Source organism: Capronia coronata (assembly GCF_000585585.1).
Source record: "Capronia coronata CBS 617.96 chromosome Unknown acBCG-supercont1.2, whole genome shotgun sequence".
Classification (NCBI taxonomy): Eukaryota; Fungi; Ascomycota; class Eurotiomycetes; order Chaetothyriales; family Herpotrichiellaceae; genus Capronia; species Capronia coronata.
This window is the reverse complement of record NW_006912894.1, coordinates 3938608-3960001: the sequence shown is the minus strand read 5'-3', so window position 1 is coordinate 3960001 and position 21394 is coordinate 3938608. Positions and strand designations below refer to the sequence as shown.

Below are 21394 nucleotides of genomic sequence, written 5' to 3'. Positions count from 1 at the left end.
TACGGGCATTCAGTACCCGAAGCTTGCCTGCCAATGCTTCAACTGATTCAAATTGTGCACCCCGGGGTGTGTCCCATTTTCTTGACAGAGTGAACCATTCGACGTCCCCCTCCAGCACTGACTGACTGGTATGGGATGTCCATGCCTCATCGAAACCAACGCAACAAAGGGAAAGGGCTTTACGCCCATGGTACTAAAGAGGCGGGTATTTATGTTATGAGGCTACCTACCAGTATTTGCTATCCTGGTACTAGTACTAGTACTTGTATGGTGCACAGCGCGTTACTCACACAAGGGAGCATCGTCCCTTTTGGACCGAATGCCACCTTTTCTAGAAGGGTACAAACGGTCCATTCATCTTGGGTGTATCATCCTCTTCTTGTTGTTGAGAGTCTGTTTTTCAACGTCCCATTGGTATTGTTCGACTTTCCACCCTGTCGTCCACCTCCGGCCACAACTGCAGCCTTCATACTCCCAACACTCTGTACTTCACAGTTCAGGATTCGAGACTCATGCTTCATGGCGTCAGACTTTGGAATGTACACTGGTCAATATCACATCCCCGCTTCACCAACTCTCGTCCTACCTCCGTCCTGCGTCTGAGCCTTTTGGAACTGTCTAATCAACCCCAACGGACCCAGCGCGCCCAACGCAGTGATGGCTTTGGCATTGCTGTCTTCGTCTTCGCTGGCCTCCCCAGATGACGAGTTGTCCTCATATTTCCAGGAGCCGAGCTCACCTTCGTGCATCTGTGTGGTGCGGTCAGAGAGACGATCCGCCCTGCCGGCTGCTCCTGCCAGACCATCTGACCTTGGTGGAGGACGAGGCTGAGGCTGAAGACGAGAAGACTGGGGACGTCCGGGAGGGAAGTCGTCTTCTTCGGCCAACTCGTCAGGAATGTCGGGTCGGGTTCTCCCGAAGAGGCCATGGACACCACCACCACCACCACCGCGAGGTCGAAGAGTCTGTGGCGATGAGACCAATCCGCTGGCGGAAGGCTGATGATGCGGGTCTAGAAGCATCGACTGAAGCGGCGAGCCGAGTGGCTGAGATGGCAAGTGACCGTGCGCGTGAGGCTGGGCGCCGAATCCGGGCGTGCCTGAGGCATCGCGGTACGGGGATCCAAGCACCCCCGTTCCTGTGCTGCCATGACGAGCTGCATGGATTCCCATTCCACCTCCAAATGCCTGGCCTGGATCTGCGCTTGGGAAGAGCGGTGAAGGTAAGCCGGGGACGGGAGGGGGCATAATGAACCGTCGTCGGGAAGGGTTGTAAGGAAAGCGGATGTCCGTCTTGGGATTACGAGCGTAGTCGTTCATGAAACCCCAATAGCTGTTCTCCAACTTGTTGTCTTTGGATGCAAAGTATTCGTCTCGTGGGTTCGTATTTGTGTTGTTGCTAATGTTCGCTGCTCCGGTTGAGATCCCGGTTCCGGCAGTTTGAGTGACAGCTTGGTCGACTGCTGCTCTATGCGGCTGCTTCATAAAGTTGAACTCGGCGAAAGAACAAACGTATCCGAGCCCGTCAACATGGACCGTAAACTCTCTGAAAAAATCGATGATCCGATCGCTGCACTTCGGGAGACTAAACCAGAGCACGAAAGGGGTGAAGATCATACTCAACACCTCCTCGATGAAGATGACAAGCTTCATTTGGTACAGCTGCGAGAACTCTTGCTTGACCTCAATGGTATGGAGCCGGCCCGCCCAGTGCTGGGGTTCGTAATGAGTGAACTGTATCACTTCTTGAATCGCGAGAGATGTATCATACACCATGTTGTCGTCCGGTAGAAGACCTCGAGCCAAGGCCCAGATCGAACCAAAGATTCCAAGATAAAAGATTGTGGTCCGCCCTGGGGTCACTTCAAAATTGAGGAAGTTTTCTTGATCAAAAATCGTCGCCAGACCGAGCACCGACACCACTGCTCCGGACACCAAGCTGACAAATTGAGCCGCTTGGATGGTTTTGTCCTTGGGGAACTGATTGATGTATCTCGTCGCAAAGGGGTAAGACATGTTGATACGCCGCTGGAACAAATGATACAATTCATTGAATTCTCGGAACTTCCACTGCGCGAAGCGGCTGTATTCTCTCGACCCAATCTGAGCAGGGTTCTTTTGATATTCATTGAAGTTCTCGAAAAAATGTTTCAGGATGAAGAAAATGGCGAGGAAAGGGGCAAAGAGGAGACTTGCAACGCCGGCGAGGATGAATCGCTTTCGGAGTGCTTCCGACAAATCCTTCCGGTGGGTATCCTTCAAAAAGAGCGTCCGCACCTGTCCCTTACGGTTGAAGACGAAGTCCATGATGCACATATCGATATTCCACTCCAGGGTCCGGGTGAAAAGCTTGCGGTTGCGGAGGAAGGGGATGGGGAGGGTCAAGTCAAGGATGTCTTTGTTGATCATAGCAATCATGTAGTTTTGTCTCCGCATCAGCCTATTGGCAATGTCGTGTGCGTCCATCCGCTGTTTGTCCTGGGACCTGATGTAGCCTCCCGGCTTCTTGGAGGTTGAGGTGATGGTAGGATTGGAATCCCGAAGAGCCATAAGCCGACTGACAACCTCCTGCCAGGATATAGACTGGATTTCCTGCTCGGGGATGTTGAGAAGGTGGTGATAGAAGTCATGCATGTGGTTCAATCGAGGAATGTCAATGACGTACAAGGCAGATTTCCAGATCCAAATGAAGGTGGTGAGCCACAACAAAGCATTCGGGAGAAAGCCCATGTTCCTGCCACACTGAGGGACAAGAATCTCCGACATTTTGGTGCTTCCTCGGATGTCTCGATAGTTGATACACTGAGTGAGGAAAATGGAGAAGCCGACCACGAATGCGACCGTGACAAGGTTCAGCAAGCGCATGAGTAGGATGGACCAGAAGCCGTGATAGACGTAGTAGGTGTACACTTCCAGCAGGAAATTGTCCAGGTTCGTGACGTTGACCCAGCGGAACATGGCCTTCTCCTTGGGATCTGCACTGGCAAGGTTGCCCCAAAGGGCGGCGGGAACCGCGTCAGTCCGGGGATGTTGTTGGTCACCGAGACCTGACGGTCGACGAGTCTGTGAACGAAGAGGGTGACCCGGAGACTGCCGACGACTTCCATCTCTGCGCTGAGCAATGCCGTCGGACGACGTTTGGCTGGGAGGTGGAGGGAGCGATATGGAGCCATGTTCACGGCCACCCGCGTTATGGTCAATCAGCAAAGATGCTGGAACCTCGTCATCCGCCTCTTCCACATCCAGCAGTTTGTGAGTGCCCTGACTCCATCTCGGCCGGTGTTGAATCCTGCTCTTGTCTTTTCTTGAAGCCTGACCTCTATTGGCGTCCAGTGTCGAGGCATCGAGGTGACGCGAGGGGACTTGCGGTGGAGTCAGGTTTGGATCGGGGGAGTCCAGATCTAGGTAGCCTTGGTCGGCCAGTTGACCTTCGGCCACGAGCCCGGCTCTCTCCTCGACATCAGAGCCTCCCGAGTCTTCATCATGCTCTCGGATGGTGTCATAGATGGAGGCTGAAGCATTGTTGGACCCGGTGAAGCGAGAGAAGAGGTTGGATGCCATGGAGGCACAACGTTACAGGGGTCCTGTATGCAGAAGGCGGAGAGTCAAAAGCGTCAAGAAGACTGGTTCTGTGACTGTATATGAGAATGAAACAGATAGATAGAAAGAAATAGTAGTATAAGATTCAAGTCAAGGCCATGTCGGCGTGTTTGTGCCTGCGACTGCAAGTGCAAACGCCCTTGCGCAGGCACATGACAGAGTCTCACGCGCAGGCAGAGATGCGACTTCTTCTCAACGTGAAGGGCGATGGTGAGTGAGCATTGAACAACCAGGAATATGTGCCGTTGTTATAGAGAGCGTGATAGACACGGAAGAGAACAGTTCTTGGCTCGCTGTGTAAAGTATACAATAGAGTGAGAAGGGAAACAATACAACAATAAAGACAGACGGATGTTGATGTGATTGATGCCCGCGTTCTTTGTCCCCTCAAACATTCCTCCCATTTCAGTGGTTCAGTTGTACACACGCCTAGGGAGCCTCCCGAACCCCACGATCTTCCCCCAGCCTCTTAAGCCTCCACGTCCCAGGCTCTGGTTCTGGCTACTTTTATAGTTGGAGGCATCACTCCTCCTGTTGGATCAGGCTGTAGATTGGACTAAAAGGGGTCATCTTCGGAGTGAGGCTGGCCCCCCTTAGCCCCCTGATCTAGGTATGACTTTCTCTCACTATACTAGTACTATTCCAATCTGTACATTATCATAGTCTCTCATGACCTACCAGGTTCCTACCCATTCTGTGTAGGTATACATCTATTAGTTTTCCTGTGTACCCATCCATTTCCACCTGCCAGCTAGACTATCCAAGCCGTGCCATGCATGCACCCGACCAGTCTACAAGAACAATGCAGCGACCAGAGAAACTCCAAAACATGCCACGAGCCATTGCTGATGCTGCTCGACTTTTACTCGGTGCAGCTTTTCCAGTCTGTGGCACCCGGCAGCCCACAATGCCGTGAGGAGGATCAATCTATTCAAGACGCCAGTTATCATTTTGAAGCACAACAGCGGAAAGAGGGCCATGGCGACAATACACAGAGCAATCAGATCTAGCGGGGGTTCTGTGTGCCCCGGGGGAGCCGATGCTTCTCTCAAGGAGACCAAATCGTCTTCGTCGTCCAGGAACTTGGCCTCGGGAGTTGACAAAGGATTGTGTTCTTGCAGCCATGCTCGAAATTGCTCAATGTCCGCCGGCATGGCGAGGGTGGACAGTTTCTGCACCTTCTGGCCCGATATCAGAGCTTGATCTGTCGTCCATCAGTCCCATGTCAACCACCGACCACCACTTCATCCGACAGGCACCTACAGTATTGCTCCAGTTTGATATACAGCCTGCCCAACACCTCTAACCGCCGCGCTTGCAGCTCGGACAGACCCCATTGCCAGTTGACGCGGCGCGAGGCTGGGGAGGTGCTGCCGTCAGAGCTGAGACGGTTCTCGCCATCAGCCAGGTCCAGCGCGGCGAGTTCTTCCTCCATTTCCACAATTTCATCCTGGATCTGCAGTAACACTCGAAAGTGGATCTTGCCAAACTGTCGAAACACCGGGGGAAGTGCTCCCCGTGACAAGTGATCAGCAACGAGGTCGTAGCCGGACAACCGCTCCCTCGGCACCCGGGACCCTTTGTCAGCCCGTTTTGGGGGCCATGAGAAGCGTACACGGCGCTGGCTGGGGCTGGGAGTCCTGCTGCGAGGCTCACTGATGTTGGACTGGTGAGTGGCTAGTGGTATATCGGGCCACTTCCACCGAGGTGGTCGAGTGTGGTGTGGTCTGCTTGCCAACTGTTCTTGACCGTCACTTATTTCCTGTCTGTCCTCGGGCAATGGTGGCAAATGGCTTTCAAGGGTAAGCTCGCTAGCAGGGTGACCAACGCTGTTGTCCCCCATCGAGATGCCCGAGTCAGAATGCAGACTTCTCCCCATACTTTCATTATCTGACTCTTCGTGTCCCGGCGGAGCCGCTTGTCCAAAATGGGCTGCTTTCTGGGGCTGCTGTGTGGAAGTGGACTGGTTATCGTCTTGGACAAGGAATGCAAAGACATCGATCGAGTCTTTAGACATGCTCTTTTCCCCCTTTGTCTTGTCTATACTGCCTTTCCCAGATGCCAGCTTACCATCTCGACTTTCTCGGGATCGTTTTTGGTTTGATGTCCTCCGCTTCTTGCCGGAACTTGACGAGGACTTTGTATAGGATTCTTGAGTGATGGTAGAAGCACTGTCGTTCGAACCATGCGAACCAGTGGTTATTGCAGAAAGGAGGGACAACTTGGATGAGCGGGCGCCCTTGCTAACGCCGTAGGTTTGACTGCGACGCCGGCGGCCCTGGTCTCGCACGGAGGTGAACATACAGGTAAACAGCCGTTATGAGACCTCCAGGGGCCAGTTATAGGCACCGGCATGTAGGCTTACGAGAAGAGAAGTTGTAGAGAGTGGTAGTGTTCGGGAATGAGATGATGGAGATGTTCCCTCCATCAGCGAGGCACAGATCCAAGAGTTGGAACGAAAGACAACGAAGGGCCCTTGACGTGTAGGGCGGATGGTAGTCATGAATGAACCATTGTCATCCCTTGCCACACAGCAGGAATGATCGGACCTCAAGGGTTGAAGGGGAAGTGACAGGTTCGAGAACGGAGGGGCATCAAGCAGGGGGGCACGAACCAGGCCAACAGGACCATGCAGAAAGGAGCAGTGCATGCAACGATGAGGCTGGCTCCCTTCTCCTGAGTGATACAACCAGTATATAAGGGATAGTGACAGGCTGAACGAAGGGAAACCTGCAAGACGTCCAAATGGCCAGCACAGAGTTGTAAATGGCCCAGTCAAAGAATTGCGTCCAACCTGCTTTTGTCTCTCAGCGAATCTCCAATGGGAAGACCAGGTGTTTCCTGCCCAACGACGTCCATTCCGTCCATTCAGTCGACCTCCAGTGGATTGAAGACCAAGGTTTGCCGCTGACAGTTTGCCAGCGAACGGCGTCAGGGGATCTTTGACCGCCTGGAATGCCCGTGGTCAGCTTGGTGATAGGGAGGGAAGCGTGGGATGGTGGAGGAGCCGGTCGGAGCTTCTCTGGCTTCGTTGCTGATCTGCCAGTAGGTGATGCGGAAGACAAATCCCCATGAGGAGGAAAATACCGGACGATGCAGAGATCCGCTGGAGGGAACAAACAAAAGCAAAGGACCGGCGGAATGGACAAATAGATGAAGGAGAGAGAAAAAGAATCGATTCAAGATGCGGCGGACCCATGCATCGACATCCACCGCCTCAGCGACTCAGACCAAGCCAGCGCAGCCGCTTAGGCAGGCACCTGCAGCAGTCGGCAAGCTACTGTAGCTGTCGGATAATAGTAGTTAGTGATCTGTATCAGGATTGACAGAGGTGGCAGATGTGAGAAGACGAGGAGAGGGCTTTAGAAGAAGGGAGCGCTCCAGTGCAGTTTATCCATTATTGCTTGTAGGTATACCAGTTGGTTGATGACAATACATCCTCACATATGTAGGTAGGATGTAGGTACAACTTCAAATTTCATCTCATATGTGCAACTGCCACTGCCACTGCCCCTCTCCTAAACCTGTACAACTTCATACCGCTACATACATGGATGCGTGATGCGCAACGCCTGGTAAGTGATGGACAGCCAAAAGTCCCTCCTCCCACTGCAGCAAACACTCTTTCATCCCCAGAATCTCCAGTCAGCAACGGGTTTCATCCCCCGACACAAATCAGGACGCTTCTCCTTCCATTTCTCATCCACATCATCCGGGAACTTCTCTTGCCCTCGCGGCACGAATCTCATACTGACATGACCATTTCTCATCTGCAGCGAGATGATGACGCCGAGACCGTTGAGCATCAAATCCCGGGCATGCTCCGCAGCTTTTTGCCACACTTCCACTCGGGCATCCTCGTCCATTGCGATTACTTCCTCATCTGAAGCCCATTGGTCCACGGCCAATTCGACCGAATAGGTCTGCAAAATGACGGCCAGGGTGGCCAGGACTTCGACCTGGGCGAACCTCCTCCCCAGGCAAGCGCGGTACCCGTCGCTGAAGGGCACGTACGCGCCCCTAGGAGGACGGTACATTCGGTCCGAGGTGTCGGCGGCCTCGTTGATTGCAAGGTCGTCAGTGGTGACGGTCTCCGTGGGCATTTCTTCCTTCGTTCCCGTCACCGCTGTCTGCAGTTCGCCCTCTTCGCCTAGGAGCCAGCGTTCGGGGCGGAACTCCTCGAGATCATTGTCCACGTTTGAAACAGGATGGACGGGCTTGCCACCCGGTAATGTCGGTTTGCCGGCCGGCCAGCATCTCGGGTTTCGCTGGACGCTTGATGAACAGAGGCTGATGTACGTGGCGCTGGGTACGGTACAGGGCTTGCCGTCGACCGTGATCGGTTGGTCAGGCACTCCAAAGGTCGACTTGGGTATTCCAATCACCGGTGGCACCAGCCGCAGTTCCTCCGCCAGTACAGCACCCACCATACCGCCAAACAAGGCCGGGAGATCGCGGTCATAGTCCCATTCCGAAGGAGGCCTGCCGTGGAAAATGCGATCCAGGTCTTTCTGCAGTGCTCTTTGGCTCTGGGGGTAGAGCGCCAGGTACACCAACGAAAAGTGTATCGAGTTGGCAGCCGTTTCGTGGCCAGCGAGGATCAAGACGAACATATTCCCCAGGATCTCGGAATCCGTCAGAGGCGTGTCCTTGCTCTTCCCGGAGTTAACCTGTCCTTTGACCAGTTGACCCAGTAGGTCTAATTGATCTTTGTCTTCGGCTCCCGCCTCGAGACTCTTCTTTTTGGACGCAACGGCTTCTTTCATGTAGTTGCCCCATTCGAAATAGGCCTCGTTGGCCTTCTTCACCGTCTTCGAAGGAATCTTCTCCATGAGCCAGCGTGGAATCAGAAATTGAAGCAGGATATTATCCAGCAGACAATGAATGGCATAAGTATAACTCATCGAATGGCCCGCGTCACGATCGATCTCCTGATTCTTGATCTTGGATGCGTCGACATAGTCGGCATCAACATCCGCCTTTGCTTCGGACGATGGCCACTCGAGCTTTCTGCCAAAGCCCGCTCTGCTGATGACATACAAGCTGAGCCGCATGGTATCGTCCATGACCCGGTCGACAGTCCTGTCGCCCTTCCCATCCGGCCCGACCCATGAACCCAGCATGGCGGATGCCTGATCGATACTCTCGGCCCAGACGAGGTGGTTGTTCTTCTCCGTGAACGGCGGACTAGTGGCCTTGCGATGTTGGCGCCACATTTGGCCTTCCGAAGAGACCACGTTCTTCCCATAGATGTCCAGGGAGCGATAGATGGCCGTGGGCTTGGGGAAGTCGTTCCGCCGGGTGGTGATTTGCGAAATGACCGCCGGCTCGGCCGTGTGCATCATGATGCCGCCCGGCGACACGACCAGGAAGGTATCGGCGCCGACGCGCTGGAAGACCTCGATGCTGAGCCGGTGGCCGAAGTCCGGGATGCAGAAGTCGACCCATGCTGTCCAGCTGGGCGGCAGCTTCGCCAGCAAGGGCAGCCACAGTCGATGAGTGATCAGCCATATTCGATTGATGTAGTAGACGGGCGCCTTCACGTAAGCGATCCCCGACTGTTGGGCACGAAGCAGGTTCCGCCGGAAACAGAGATAGGTGTTGACGACATAGTAGATCACAAAGGCACCGACGGCCAGCGCCAGCAACGACGGCATCGGTCTCGAAGTATCCGGTGAGAGTTTGGGTGATCTGGCGAGAAGACAGCTCAGGATATCATACTACGTTCTTTAGTATGGCAAGACATCCAAAAATCAGATCTGGGTGGATGGAAGCCAGTGAGTGTCAGCGACCATTGATTGTCCGAACAGATGCGAAACCGATCGTGTCTGAGAGGATGAATGAGGAATAGTTCACGAGTAGCACCGGGGTTAGAGGGTCGAGATACGGTAGACTTGGAGGTCCACTCGGATACTCGTTACTACTACTAGTAGGGCACAGATGATTCCTCAAGAGCTTCTTTAAGGCTTGTGGGCCATATCGAGCAGGTGTAATCATCATGATCCATCTTCTCCTTCATCATCCTCCCTCATCTATCATCATCCCCCCTGATCCTTTATCATCCTCCCTCATCCGTCCATGGCAGTGGCGAAGCAGGGATGAAGAACCGATGAATCCGTTGTAATGCCACTGGCAGTAGACGAAACAGATCCTTAGTGATTACGCGCTGTTGTGATCATGACTCTGCGAGTTCTGGTTCGTCGGAAACCCTGATCATCCTCTCTAGATAATGATAATCTCCCTCTGCAATCCAGCCAGCCCAAAACTGTGCCGCCCAATGTCGAAGCGAGAACGCGCCAAAGAATCCTCCGACAACCTCGCTTGCGAGCCGGGGTGCCCTTAGGCTAGGAGAGGCCAACGGTTCGCTCCCAATGCGTCGTTGTTGTAGGCATGGACATGGACATGGACATGCTATTCTTGGCCACTCGTTATCTTCTTATAGCTGACCTCGGGGAGGGGCATGGAAGTACACAAGATACAACACAACCAAACCCCTCCCTTTCACATGCACGTACACATACATTAATGTTGGCAAAAATCCTGGATTTCTACAGACAACACGAATCAATAAAGCGACCTGGATACTAGTCTGCTGCTTCTCAACTTCTTGATGCCCAATTTAACACCCTCTCCACGCCCAAGGGCCCTGTCCAACACCCCCATCGAGATACAAACCAAACGCAGAAAAAGGAACAACGGGAATCCTAAAGTTCATGATTGACGACCAGCAAACGACATCACCGCGGAAACCACATCCTGCGTCGGACTCTTGTTCTGGACCCCTTCTCGGTCTTTCTCATTGTCATGGTCCCTGTCACCAGGGTGGTCCCGTGCCTTTTCCCTCTCCCATCGTTGCTCCGCGTTCCATGCTTCCACCTTCTAAGCGGTCGCCGACTCTAGATGTGATCCCTGGCTTTCCGCCGCCGGCTTCTCTGTCGGAGGAGGCGCGGGGACTGGCTCGGTCACTTCTGTATGGGTGCGGGTGCCCTGAGTAGGCTCGTCTGAAGGCATCAGATTGGAACCGAGGCCGCCGGCATTGGACTGGATGGGCTCAAGATTGGGTTGCCACGAGAGCAGCTCCTGTTCGGCGTCGGCGAGGATCTGTCTGGCCTCATTGCTCTCCTCGAAGGGCTGTCGTACGTCTCCCGGCACGACGGGCGTGTCGTCGAGCAAGTTCAGCAGACGGCGACCGTATCTGGCCAGGATGACCTGTTTCTCGGCGCGCTCGACGGTCGCCGCAAAGTGCACGTCGAATGCTTCCTTGAGCTTCTGGCGGGTCTGTTGCACGGTCAAGAGTTAGCTTGGATCGCTCTGTTTCCCACCGCAGTAAAAACTAATTGGGGGTGCACTTACAATGTTGGTGAGTTGCGCTTCGGCGACCAAGTTCTGCGCCTCGGCTCGCACGAGCTCTTGCTCGAGCGTGACGATCTTCGGGCTCGAGGGCTCCTTGTACTTGAGCTTCTGGATCTCGTCGCTGATCTTGGCCTTCTGGTCTCTGCTGGGCTGGACGCTGGACTCGATGTTTCGAATCTGCTTCAAGATGGAACGGTAGTCCTCCAGGTTTTGTGCAAAGAGATCCTCCTGTTCTCCGATCTCCGACAGAATCACGCCAATCTTGTCCGAGATGTCCGAGATGGCATCGTCGCCAGTGGATTCGCCCCAGTCGGACAGCTGCGACGCAATGGACAGGCGCTCGCGGCCCGCGGTCTCGTAGGCGCCGATGGCATGGTTCTCGGTCTTGATCAGCTTGTACAGTTTCTTCGAGAGTTCGGCTTGCTGGATGCCGCGCAGCGTGGAAATGGAGAAGGTGTGTTTAGGAGCCTCTTTCATGTGCTCGTCCTTCTTGCGGGAGCGGATGGACAAGGCGCGATTCATGGTGGCTGATTCGGTGGCAGAAGGGTTATGATGTAGGCCGTGTAGGTAGTGTAGGTCAAGTCAGTGGAAGATTGAACCGACTTCTTGTGGTGTGCTGTGTTCAATTTACTCTGTAAGTTGGAGAATAAACAGGCACGAGAAAGAAGGCAGAAAGGCAGGGCTGGGGATCATTTGCATGCGATGAGTTGCGCTGCGAATGGGATGCACAGGACACGAATGACATGACGTATGTGGAGGGAGCAGCTGCTGATACAATTGATACGAGTCCGTACCTGGGTAGGTAAGGTACTGCTTGACCCATTCAGGTACCTACCCAGGTCAGGTACTGTGAGTACAGAGTTACAATACTAGTACCATGGATTCCTCCCGCCTATATATGATGTCATCAATGGCCGCCCGCATTATATTCCTCACCCAACATTCCCATCAATCATTCATTCATTGTATCGCTCGCTGTTCACAATCGAATGCCAGTGCAACCTCCCATTAAGTGATGGCCATATACATGCTGTGATGCCAGCACAGAGATTCCTCATCAAACACATCAATCATACAATGGCCCTCTCTCATGCCGCCACATATTGTCTGCTTCTTCTGCTCTCATATGTAGCAACCCGAGTCCTGCTCCCACTGCGTCTCGCATCCGAGTAATTGTGGTTGTTGTGGTTGTGGCTGTTGTCGCGATACTGCCGTTGATTCTCGAAGCTGCCCTGGCTGTAATTTGGCCGATGCGCAGACGCGGACCGCCGACCGGTTGCCTCGCCGCGCCTGTACGTGGCCACTTCGGGCCGTGAGACATATTCCCGACGGTACCGTGGTCCTTCACGTCTTCGAATGACCACTGCGTCGTCCCGTCCGCCACCGCCGAAACACATTTTCAGGCGAGAAGGGGGTAGTAGGTAGGTAAGGTAGATTGAGTATTCAATACTGCGTATCTGCTGGACGCGCCCGATGAGCTGGGAGAGGTCTTGAGCTGTTTTCCGGTCTGACAGCAGTATGAGGTGCTGGAACCAGGCGAAAAGTCTTTCTGCTCGTGGGTGGTTTAGTAGTGTATATACCTCGTATGTCGTCGGATGTAGTAGTTGTGTTGAAAGGTGGTGGAAATCTGACACTGCTTGCTTGCCCGGAAACCAAATTCGGGGAGGTCGAAGGTGGAGGAAGAATGATGGCAGTGGTCAAAGGGAAACCGGTGAATAGCTTTCGACGCCCGACATCTTCATATACTCTTCGTAGTAGACAAGCAAGATACTCTCCATGGTGAGATGGTGCATGGTTCCTTGATTGCGCCCCCCTTCGCACGCCTTATCTCTTCAACGACATCATCTCGTGGCTGGGCGAAACATGTGGGTTCTGGAATCCGGCTTCGAGAGGTCTTTTAGGCGAACTCCTCGCTTGGAGCTGTGGTTGGTTCATGCAATGGAACGGCTAAGGAACGAAGGCCTGGGTGGCTCGTAGGCATATCCTTGTAGGGGAACATGTCCGGCCTGAAGAGCCCGTAAGTCTTGAAGTCAGCAAGACAATTGGAGTTCAAGAAGATGAATGATGTTTTACCTGATGAAGGTGACCGTGTTGATCTGCCATGCTAAGGTGTACACCAGACAACATGGGCAGCATAAGTATGTAAGTACAGAGCAGCAATCAGAACAATGACACCAGGAGTCGGTAGGGCTGTTAGAAAAGTAGCAACAAGCAAGGACTGCAAGGGTATATGCAAGTTACACCCGTTCGCGACCCTGTCAGCTTCATCGTCAATCTTCTACCCACTACCTAGGTAGGTACTTGAACCTCTCCTTTCCCCGCCTCCACGTTTCGAGCCCACACTGCACATGGCGGAGGCAGCAGATTCACCTCACCGGCCTAACAGCTTGTCTCTCTACGCGTAGCCTTTCGAATTGCCCACTGTACCTCACCACATTCGGATTCCGAGCATACCTAACCAAGATGACCGCCCCAGCCTCGCCTCGCGAATCGCAGATCAGGCTCTTAGACCTCCCACCAGAGATCCGCTTGCACATCTATGCCCACCTGTTCCGATCGACCCAAGACATCAAGATCGAGCATGAACACCCCGAACGCCAGGCCGAAGACCCCGACGACGCCAGGCCGAAGACCCCGACGACGCCACGACATGGTCGATGCGACGACCCGTGGCAGCGAGAACAACACCATCAACGTCAACACCAACAACACCAGCAACAACACACAATTCGCCAGATGGACTGTCATCACAAGCCCTGCGCGTGTCCCGCCAAATCCACGACGAGGCTCTCCCCACCTTATACCAAGTGAACCGATTCAACTGCTCGGCCCGCGACGCCGTGCCGCTTCTGCTGCACAACATCGGCCGGGCCCACTTCAGCCTGATCCGCCAACTGGTCCTCGACTGGGAACAGTTGCAGGAATTCGCGTGGATGCTGGCCAAACCCGACCAGCGCGCCGCCCTGGCCGGGCTGGAGCTTGTCGAGACCGCCAGCTGGCGCATGCGCGTGCTCGGCGGCTCGTCGTTTCTGTGGCGCGACGTCAAAGCCCACGAGCGGCAGATCTGCCAGGCGGCGCTGGGGATCTGCCAGAAACATCCGCGCCTCAAGGTCGTCTTGCAGCGAACGTTCCACAGGACGCGCTGGGGGATGGGCAGCCACGCTGCTTGGGCCGCGGGCGCGGGCGCGGGCGTGGGCGCAAAAGTGCTTGCTCGGCCCTCCACCACTCATAGGATCAAGTGGCGTTTCGTGACGGACAAGGTTGCTGCGAGCTTGACTGATACCGAGATGGTCGTGGACTTGGACAGCGAACTGGCTGCGCTGAAGGCTTGACCTGGGACAGAGACTTCAATACGGTCTTGCACAGAGTGATGAATTCGACGCAGGAAAGAAAAAAAGAAGACTATACGATATGGACTAGGGCCCATTTGAACGTTTCTGGAATTTCAGATGACTATCTTCTCCGGCAAAAACCCCGCGGGCACGTCTTCAATAAACTGGCGGTCCAAACACAGAAGGTAAGACAAAAAGATACTCGTGCAAGCAAATCGTACCCGCGGAAGTAGCCGCTCAACGAGGACCCTCCACAGTCTGGGCTGGCATCGGAGCCTGAACCTGAGCCTGATTCGCGGGCGGAACAGAGCCCCCTCCCGCCGTCCTGACCTGTGCTGCACCTCCGTCGTATCGTCCGTACGGGGTGCCCACCTGCGGAAGGACACCAGGTGTGCCAGGCGTCCCGGACCCTTGCCTCTGGAACGGGTAAGGCGACTGAGCCTGCTGACCGGGATATTGTCTTGGGGCATAAAGTTGTCCATTGACGATCGGCTTCTGTGGCGAGGCTGCTCGTGGTACATTCGCCATGGAATTGTCCTGGGGACGTTGCTGGTAACCCGGTTGACCTGGCCGCTGCACGAAACCCGGAGTCTGTGCTTGGACAGGGGTGCCTCCATAGTTTCCATAGCCGTTCTGCACAGGTCGCTGGAATTGTTGGATAGTGGGACGAGATGGATATGGGTTGCCGGACTGCTGGTAGGGTGTCTGTGAGTAGGCGGGCCGTGGCACGGTCGGTGTTTGGTAAGAGCCTCTCATGCCATATCCCGCCGTTGCAGGCACAGCATTGTAATTCCGAACTTGGGTATTGTACCCGCCCGTACTCACTGGGGCTTGTCCATAGTTGGGCCGAAGCTGAGGAGTTACCGTGGGACGGCTGGCCGCCGAGGGGGCTTGCTGGGGCACCTTCTGACGACGCAATGTATGGTCCTCGACCTGACTTGTCCCTGGATAATCCGGCGGTTCGACAAGTAGGGTGGTCGAAATGTTCAGAGCTTCTAGCTGATCTCCGTCCAGTTTCGCGACGGCAAACGGTGGCAACGTCGAAACGAGGATCCTCAGTTGACTTTTGAGCACTTCAAACATGTCAATCTCGGGCTCGGTCGGTTTCGGAACGCTCCCAGATACAACCGGTTCGAGGCTGCGGTTCTTTTGGTAAGAAGCCAAGGTTTCGAGCAATTCCGACACTTGCTGCAGAAGATCGTCAACATCCTCAGGCTCCTTCTGAACGGGGAAAGCTTCCTCTTCCTGTACTGGTTCATAATTTGCCACAGCCTCTTCAAAGTTGTCCAACTTTTCTTCTTCTGCGGTGGCTGCGTCTTCGGTCGAATCTACTGAACCAGAAACCCTAAAAATCCTAGATAGCTTCTGTTCACCGTATTTGCGGTACCAATGCCGGGCTCTCTCCTTTTCAGAGTATATGGAAACTGAATTGTCGTAACAGGGTGCGAATGATGAATAAACTGAGGCGTACAATGCATCCGCGTTGACGTTACTTCGCTGTTGCACGTCATTTCCCTCAAGCGCTGCCTTGAAGTCATTCGCTACAGAAAGCTGTCGCGAGCGTTTCTGGTCATGTTGCTCCGAAGTGCCGCTACCTCCATAGCTCAACCATGACCCCGTAGGAAGTCTGGCAAACCTGTAATCTTGCGGGAATCGAGGGTCTTTTTCAATCTGGGCCCAGTATGGGATAAAGTCCAGAGTACCTCCTCGGACAGTAGTCTTGGGCGGGCGTGGGGTTTCCAAGGGTTTTAATCGACTCGACGGACGGAAGACGGTGCCAAACAGTCGCTTTTCTTGACTTTGTTGCTTCCCATCCCCTCCCAAATCCGCAAAGTCAGTCAGCTCGAACCCATTGGGCAAAGTCACCCCGTCGACCTCAGGTGTCGTATCGACGTCAACTTCCTCGGCGAGCTGACCGGTCTCAAGACCTGAATACAGTAAGTGAGCACCTCCGTTGACCTGGCTTCGTAGGGAGAGAACATGTCGGGATCGGATGCCGGGAAGGTCGGTCTTCGCTAGATCTTCGCCCTCGGGGGTTGTAGTAGCTGCCTCGGAGCCTTTGGATGCTTCATTATCGAGCATGGAAACAAGTTTCACCATGTTGGTTAGTCTGTCCGAGATGCCCGGTTTAGGTGGGCTGGAGGTTTGAGTTGTGCCGTTCGTACTTGGTTCGGATAGGTCTTTGATGATAGCGTCTTTGACAGTGTTCAAATCTTCCAGGAGCGCATGAAAGGAAGAGTATGTTCCTGCAAGAATTCGACTTTCGATCGTGTCGTTCTGCGAATCAGTCTTCGCAAGGCGCGCTCGTTTCGGATCATGGGCTTCCACAGTCGACGGTAACGGATAATTCAGCAACGAGGGTGTAGAATCATGTCTGTAAAATACATTAGCTGCAAGGAAGGAAGTGTGCACAGAGAGAAACGCACTTGCGAAGTGTTCGCAGGACTTCTTGCAGAGCGGCCTGCAAAGGTGAATCTTTTACTTTTGTTGGCGATTTTGCAGGGTCTGGAGAGACCGTGCGCTTGCGCTTCCCAAGATGCGTGGTCGACACAGAAATAGTGTCATCCTGTTGAGATACCCCATTTTCTTCGGCCATGATGCTGTCTAGAAGGAACAGCCTGGTGCGGAATGGTTGATTATATGTTTGGGGACGAAAGCAGAGGTCCAGACCGGCGTAACAACATGCAGATGAACTCTATGTCGAAAACATTGACGTGGATGCCCCCCTTCTTGTGTATAATGCGCGGGAGTCAAGGGACTTGCGCGGTTGGTAACGAGGTCGGTCGTGATGAGATCGCCGGATGCGCGATGGAGTGCAGGGAGTCTGCAAGGGCGATGTGCAGACGATATTGACCTCCCTAAGGAGAAGGCAATGCCGGAGAGGATGATACCCAAAAGGCCGGGGGCAATGCAGTAATGAGCGACGGTATGTTGAGTGAAGCTTTGCTTGTGTCTGCCACCCTCGTCAACGCGCTGGGGAATCGTAGGTCGCGACGATGGGACTGGACAATGCCGGTAGGAGATTTGGAAATGGTGGTGCACTGCAAGTCTTTTGCGGCGAGTCACCACTAAACATACTAGACATTAACGTTGATCACTTAGCACGACTAGAATGCCACTCTAGGCTAGTGCATGAGCACTAGTCGAGTTAGACTCCATCTGGCCTTGGCAGGAAGGTTCTCAGGCTCTTTCTGTCTTTGCGGCGCCTGCGCTCGAGATATGAGTAAACGTCCAAATGTCCTCCATGTCCAACTAATCGAGCTCCTTCACAGCATCCGCCAGCAGCACCTGGCTCATTTCCGCTGCATTTTTACTCACGAGGGTACATTGCTGAGCTCGTCGTATCCTCCACGCTCCCGAGTCCGCCAATACGGCCTTCACAGACCAATTGCTTCCCGATTGAAGCATCAATGGATGGTCAACGTCCAACGTGTGATCTCTACTTTTCCTGTTCCACGTCGGTATCTCGTGGCAGGGAGAAATGTGGTGAGAGTCACGGTGCTCTTGAGCTTGGTCGTCGTGTCTGACTTATCCCAGTGCGTCTTTGTGCGCCTGCCGTTGACAAAGGTGTTGCCACCGAGTACACCTGGACTCCGGCGTAACTTGTCCCAGTGCAAGTGTTTACATGAGGCCGTCACATCTGATTCTTCCACCACTTATGCTGTTACGCCCAATGAGTCTCTCCCACAGGCAAATGCAGGTGTACCTGAACCAACTCCTCTAGTCAGCAGTCAGTCCCAATCTACGCCAGCACGATCGAAAGTTGCGCCGTGGAACCCGTTCCCGGAATCACAAAATGAAGCGGAGGCTGAGCGGGAAGAGGCCTGTGTTGCTACAGAACTTGATTTTGATGCCGAAGATGACTCTGTTGACCGACATACATCCAGACAGTTGTCAACGTTCCTTCCCTCCAATGTTAGAGGTAAAAAGGTCGACCTCTCATACGTGAATCCTGTTGAGTGGGAGGAGAGCTTCATCGAAGATAAGGCATCGAATGCAGCCACATTCCGGTCGTCAACCCCTCTTCGTAAACTGGTTCTCGACTATCTCCGCAAAATTGAGCCTGCCATCCGCGACCCTTCCGTGGATTGGGACTCGGCCGAGCTTGAAGACGTCCTCGCTCAGAATCTACGGTCAACGTTCGACACAGTGTCTCTTGAGGTCCTTGCCACGACCGGCTTTGATGTTGCTGACGTTGCAAGCTGGTCATGGATCTTCTCATCCCAAACAGTCGACCTAGCGGTACAAAGGTATACACTGTTGGTTGAAGACCTGCGAAGGTCACAGAAACCAGCCATGCCCAAATTTGTCCTCCTGCAACTTCTACGAGCACACTCGATCAGCAATTTTGCGTTGAAGGAAATCATCAAAAGCATCTTGGCCGAACTGAAGACATCGCAGGAAACGAAGCAGTACTCTGGATGGGGCTGGATCACAAGGGTGTGCTTAATAGTCAGACTCCTGCGACATGCACGACGAGTTGCGCCTGACTGCCTTGGTGATATCAGCTTGATTATTGGTCATCTTTTCTCCGACTATTACGGCGCTGAGCGACCACTTGCGAGACTGGAGTCAAGTCGTCTGACCCACGTCTTCAATCGTTTTCTGACATTGATTGCCTTGACGCCTGCCAAAACGCCTTTCAATGCGTACCAACAACAGCAGAACGCGCAGCTAGCTCTTGTCCGTCTAATGGTAGCATTCGAACCACAGCTGCCGATCACACGCGAAGGTTACCGCGCTCTCATCACAGTCCAATTATTGCACCGGAAAACCAAGCATGAGCGGATATGGGCAGAGGCAAAAGCTCCGTCCTGGCCACCATGGCGACAGATCCGGTCCGGTATAGAACAAGACCTCGAATATCCCGGTAAGGAAAGCCGTGTGATGAAACTCCTGGGGCGAATGAACGAGGCTGGTTACGTCCACGGCGAATGGGAAAAGAGTGCTGCTGTGTTGGCAGGCTGGGACACGGACAAAAGCCCTACCATCCAGACTCGGTCAATTTTGACGCGGCCTTCTCGACCCTGGAAGACGTCGCCCCGGCGCACGAACGCTTCTGAGGGACCGGCTCTGTGGGCCGCTCGTATACGGGCTACAAGGAGCAGAAGGGAAGCCTGGGCATCGTTTTGTGCCTACGAGAAATCAACAGATCCATCCCGAGTACAGTATCTACCCTACTTCGCCATGCTGGAGAAGTTACTTGTCCAGACAGTTACGACAGACTCCCAATATGGAGCAGCATATACTCCCGGCGATGTCAAAGAAGTATTCGAAGACTCTGTAAACCCACGCGACTTGATCTACATTGAGAGGGACGTCCCTTCTGCAGAAGAATTCTACCAACACATGCTACGGATGGGCGTGAAGCCCGGGGGCAGTATACTCAGCGGCCTCCTGAAAAGTGCGCCGAATATTTCGGCTGGTTTCTCTTACATCCAGGACAGTAGGTGGGATGAGCTCACAAAACGAGTCCTTCGTCACGCTGGAGACTACTCGCCTACGGTAATCCGCCAGACTTTGAGCACTGTGCCGGACCATACTTTGGCCGCTCTGATTGGACTATTATCCAGACATGGGTTCGAGGATGAGCCCGAATTCAGGTCGACAGGCGAAAGCACCTTCGGCGGAAGCAATAGGCCCCGTGCCAATGAGACAACAACTCCCTTTGCCTATGCATGGGAGCTCTTGAACGTCGGACGCTCAACCAATCCCCGCTTATGGAATGCGCTCCTTGAAGGTTCTATCGCTTGCTTGATGGAGGCCCGGGGCATGGCCTTGAGGGACAACGTCGACTCTTGGACGGTTCGCGACATGAAATACGGTATCTGGTTGCGTTTGTGGATGACGTTCGGAGCATCGTCAAGACCGTGGCACATACACCCGGATCTCGAAACATTCAGACAAGCCGCACGGATTGTGTCTCTGCTGCTCAAAGATCGACGTCTCCATGTGCCGACTTCACGGTACAGTTGGTTCGCAAAGGCGATTTTCCTGCACGCCGTCTATGGTCGAAGGATCACACCTTTCCTTCCTCCGGCCACTGTTCCGCTTCTAGTCGTGCCCGAAGCCCGTGACCTCCAATTGTTGGTGCGAGTCCTGGTGTTGACCCACGATGTCGATGGTCTTGTGGCGCTAGTGCAATGGTTGAACGGACACGCCAAGGCTTTCGAGTCGTTGAACAAACACCAGGACGTCAGCAGCGACGATCTGGAACCGTCGTGGACCGGGCATCTGCCTCCCCTCCACAACATCTTGTGCGCGATTCGGCTGTTCCTTGAAGGCAGCCCACCTCGCTCTGTGGATGGTCATGATGCCATCTCGTTCGAGACTCCCCTCCGCGTGAACTCCGAGACGATTCAAGAGGCCAGACTGCATTGTGCGACCCTTGGGTGGCCGACCGATGCGGAGATTGAACTATTCCTGTCCCGCGACGGCAATTGGATTCGACGAGTTGCTCACGATGCAGAGTTGGCAGCGTCGCGACGACCGAAGCGCGATCATCAGAGTGAGAACAAGCTGTCTCAAGATGGGCCGGGGGATACAGGCGCCCACCCATACGGAATAGGAGAAAGCGATGAAACAAGTAGACGATCGCAGATTCCGAGTGATGAAAGTGTATGTTAAGATGTGGGCCGACGCAAGGCGCATTGGAAATGACACAATGTGTAAAGAAGGGCAGTCTGAGTAGACAAGAGTGTATGAAAGTTCTGTTAGCAGTCCATGAATGTCATCTTGAAAATACTTCGCAGTGAGAATACCCTATTTATCACCCGGATCCTCAGAGCAATGAATTGTGAGAAAAGCAGTCCAGACTATCACAGCAGCACATTCTAGAGTTGGGTATATACGTATAGTCAAATCATCAATAGAAGAATTAGTAGACCCTCTATAGAGAATGGTCGGTCTTGTTTCGCAATTTCCTCCCCGGAACGCGCAGCACACCACAATCATCACCGTCTCCTTCCCATACAGGATTCTGTCGATATGGGAATAGGAGCGGTGATTACGCACCCGGCAGTCCTCGACAGCACTCCTTCCAGCCTTTTCTCAGTTACCAGCCCATTCTGCATTTGTCAGAAAGAACAACCTCGGGTCATCGAGAATCGC

The 21394-nt window shown here is 53.8% G+C and overlaps 7 protein-coding genes across 7 annotated transcripts; 2 read left to right on the top strand and 5 right to left on the bottom strand.

The window, feature by feature from the left end:
* Positions 1-554: 554 nt before the first annotated feature.
* A1O1_03102 (uncharacterized protein) lies at positions 555-3560 on the bottom strand (the record flags this gene model as incomplete). The annotated part of the gene is made up of 1 exon (XM_007724009.1): positions 555-3560. One exon carries the CDS (start codon positions 3558-3560, stop codon positions 555-557), a length of 3006 nt encoding a protein of 1001 aa, XP_007722199.1.
* Positions 3561-4390: 830 nt separating this feature from the next.
* A1O1_03101 (uncharacterized protein) lies at positions 4391-5901 on the bottom strand (the record flags this gene model as incomplete). The annotated part of the gene is made up of 2 exons (XM_007724008.1): positions 4391-4803; positions 4863-5901. The coding sequence occupies 2 exons, from the start codon at positions 5899-5901 to the stop codon at positions 4391-4393; spliced, it is 1452 nt and encodes a 483-aa protein (XP_007722198.1).
* A 1324-nt stretch (positions 5902-7225) lies between these two features.
* On the bottom strand, positions 7226-9256 carry A1O1_03100 (uncharacterized protein; the record flags this gene model as incomplete). Its single annotated transcript, XM_007724007.1, has 1 exon — positions 7226-9256. One exon carries the CDS (start codon positions 9254-9256, stop codon positions 7226-7228), a length of 2031 nt encoding a protein of 676 aa, XP_007722197.1.
* A 1222-nt stretch (positions 9257-10478) lies between these two features.
* A1O1_03099 (uncharacterized protein) lies at positions 10479-11474 on the bottom strand (the record flags this gene model as incomplete). Its single annotated transcript, XM_007724006.1, has 2 exons — positions 10479-10877; positions 10953-11474. 2 exons carry the CDS (start codon positions 11472-11474, stop codon positions 10479-10481), a joined length of 921 nt encoding a protein of 306 aa, XP_007722196.1.
* A 2046-nt stretch (positions 11475-13520) lies between these two features.
* A1O1_03098 (uncharacterized protein) lies at positions 13521-14080 on the top strand (the record flags this gene model as incomplete). The annotated part of the gene is made up of 1 exon (XM_007724005.1): positions 13521-14080. A coding segment is annotated over one exon (559 nt), but the record flags the coding sequence as incomplete, so codon positions are not given.
* A 441-nt stretch (positions 14081-14521) lies between these two features.
* Positions 14522-16880, bottom strand: A1O1_03097 (uncharacterized protein; the record flags this gene model as incomplete). Its single annotated transcript, XM_007724004.1, has 2 exons — positions 14522-16658; positions 16711-16880. The coding sequence occupies 2 exons, from the start codon at positions 16878-16880 to the stop codon at positions 14522-14524; spliced, it is 2307 nt and encodes a 768-aa protein (XP_007722194.1).
* A 623-nt stretch (positions 16881-17503) lies between these two features.
* A1O1_03096 (uncharacterized protein) lies at positions 17504-20911 on the top strand (the record flags this gene model as incomplete). The annotated part of the gene is made up of 1 exon (XM_007724003.1): positions 17504-20911. The coding sequence occupies one exon, from the start codon at positions 17504-17506 to the stop codon at positions 20909-20911; it is 3408 nt and encodes a 1135-aa protein (XP_007722193.1).
* Between the last annotated feature and the right edge of the window lie 483 nt (positions 20912-21394).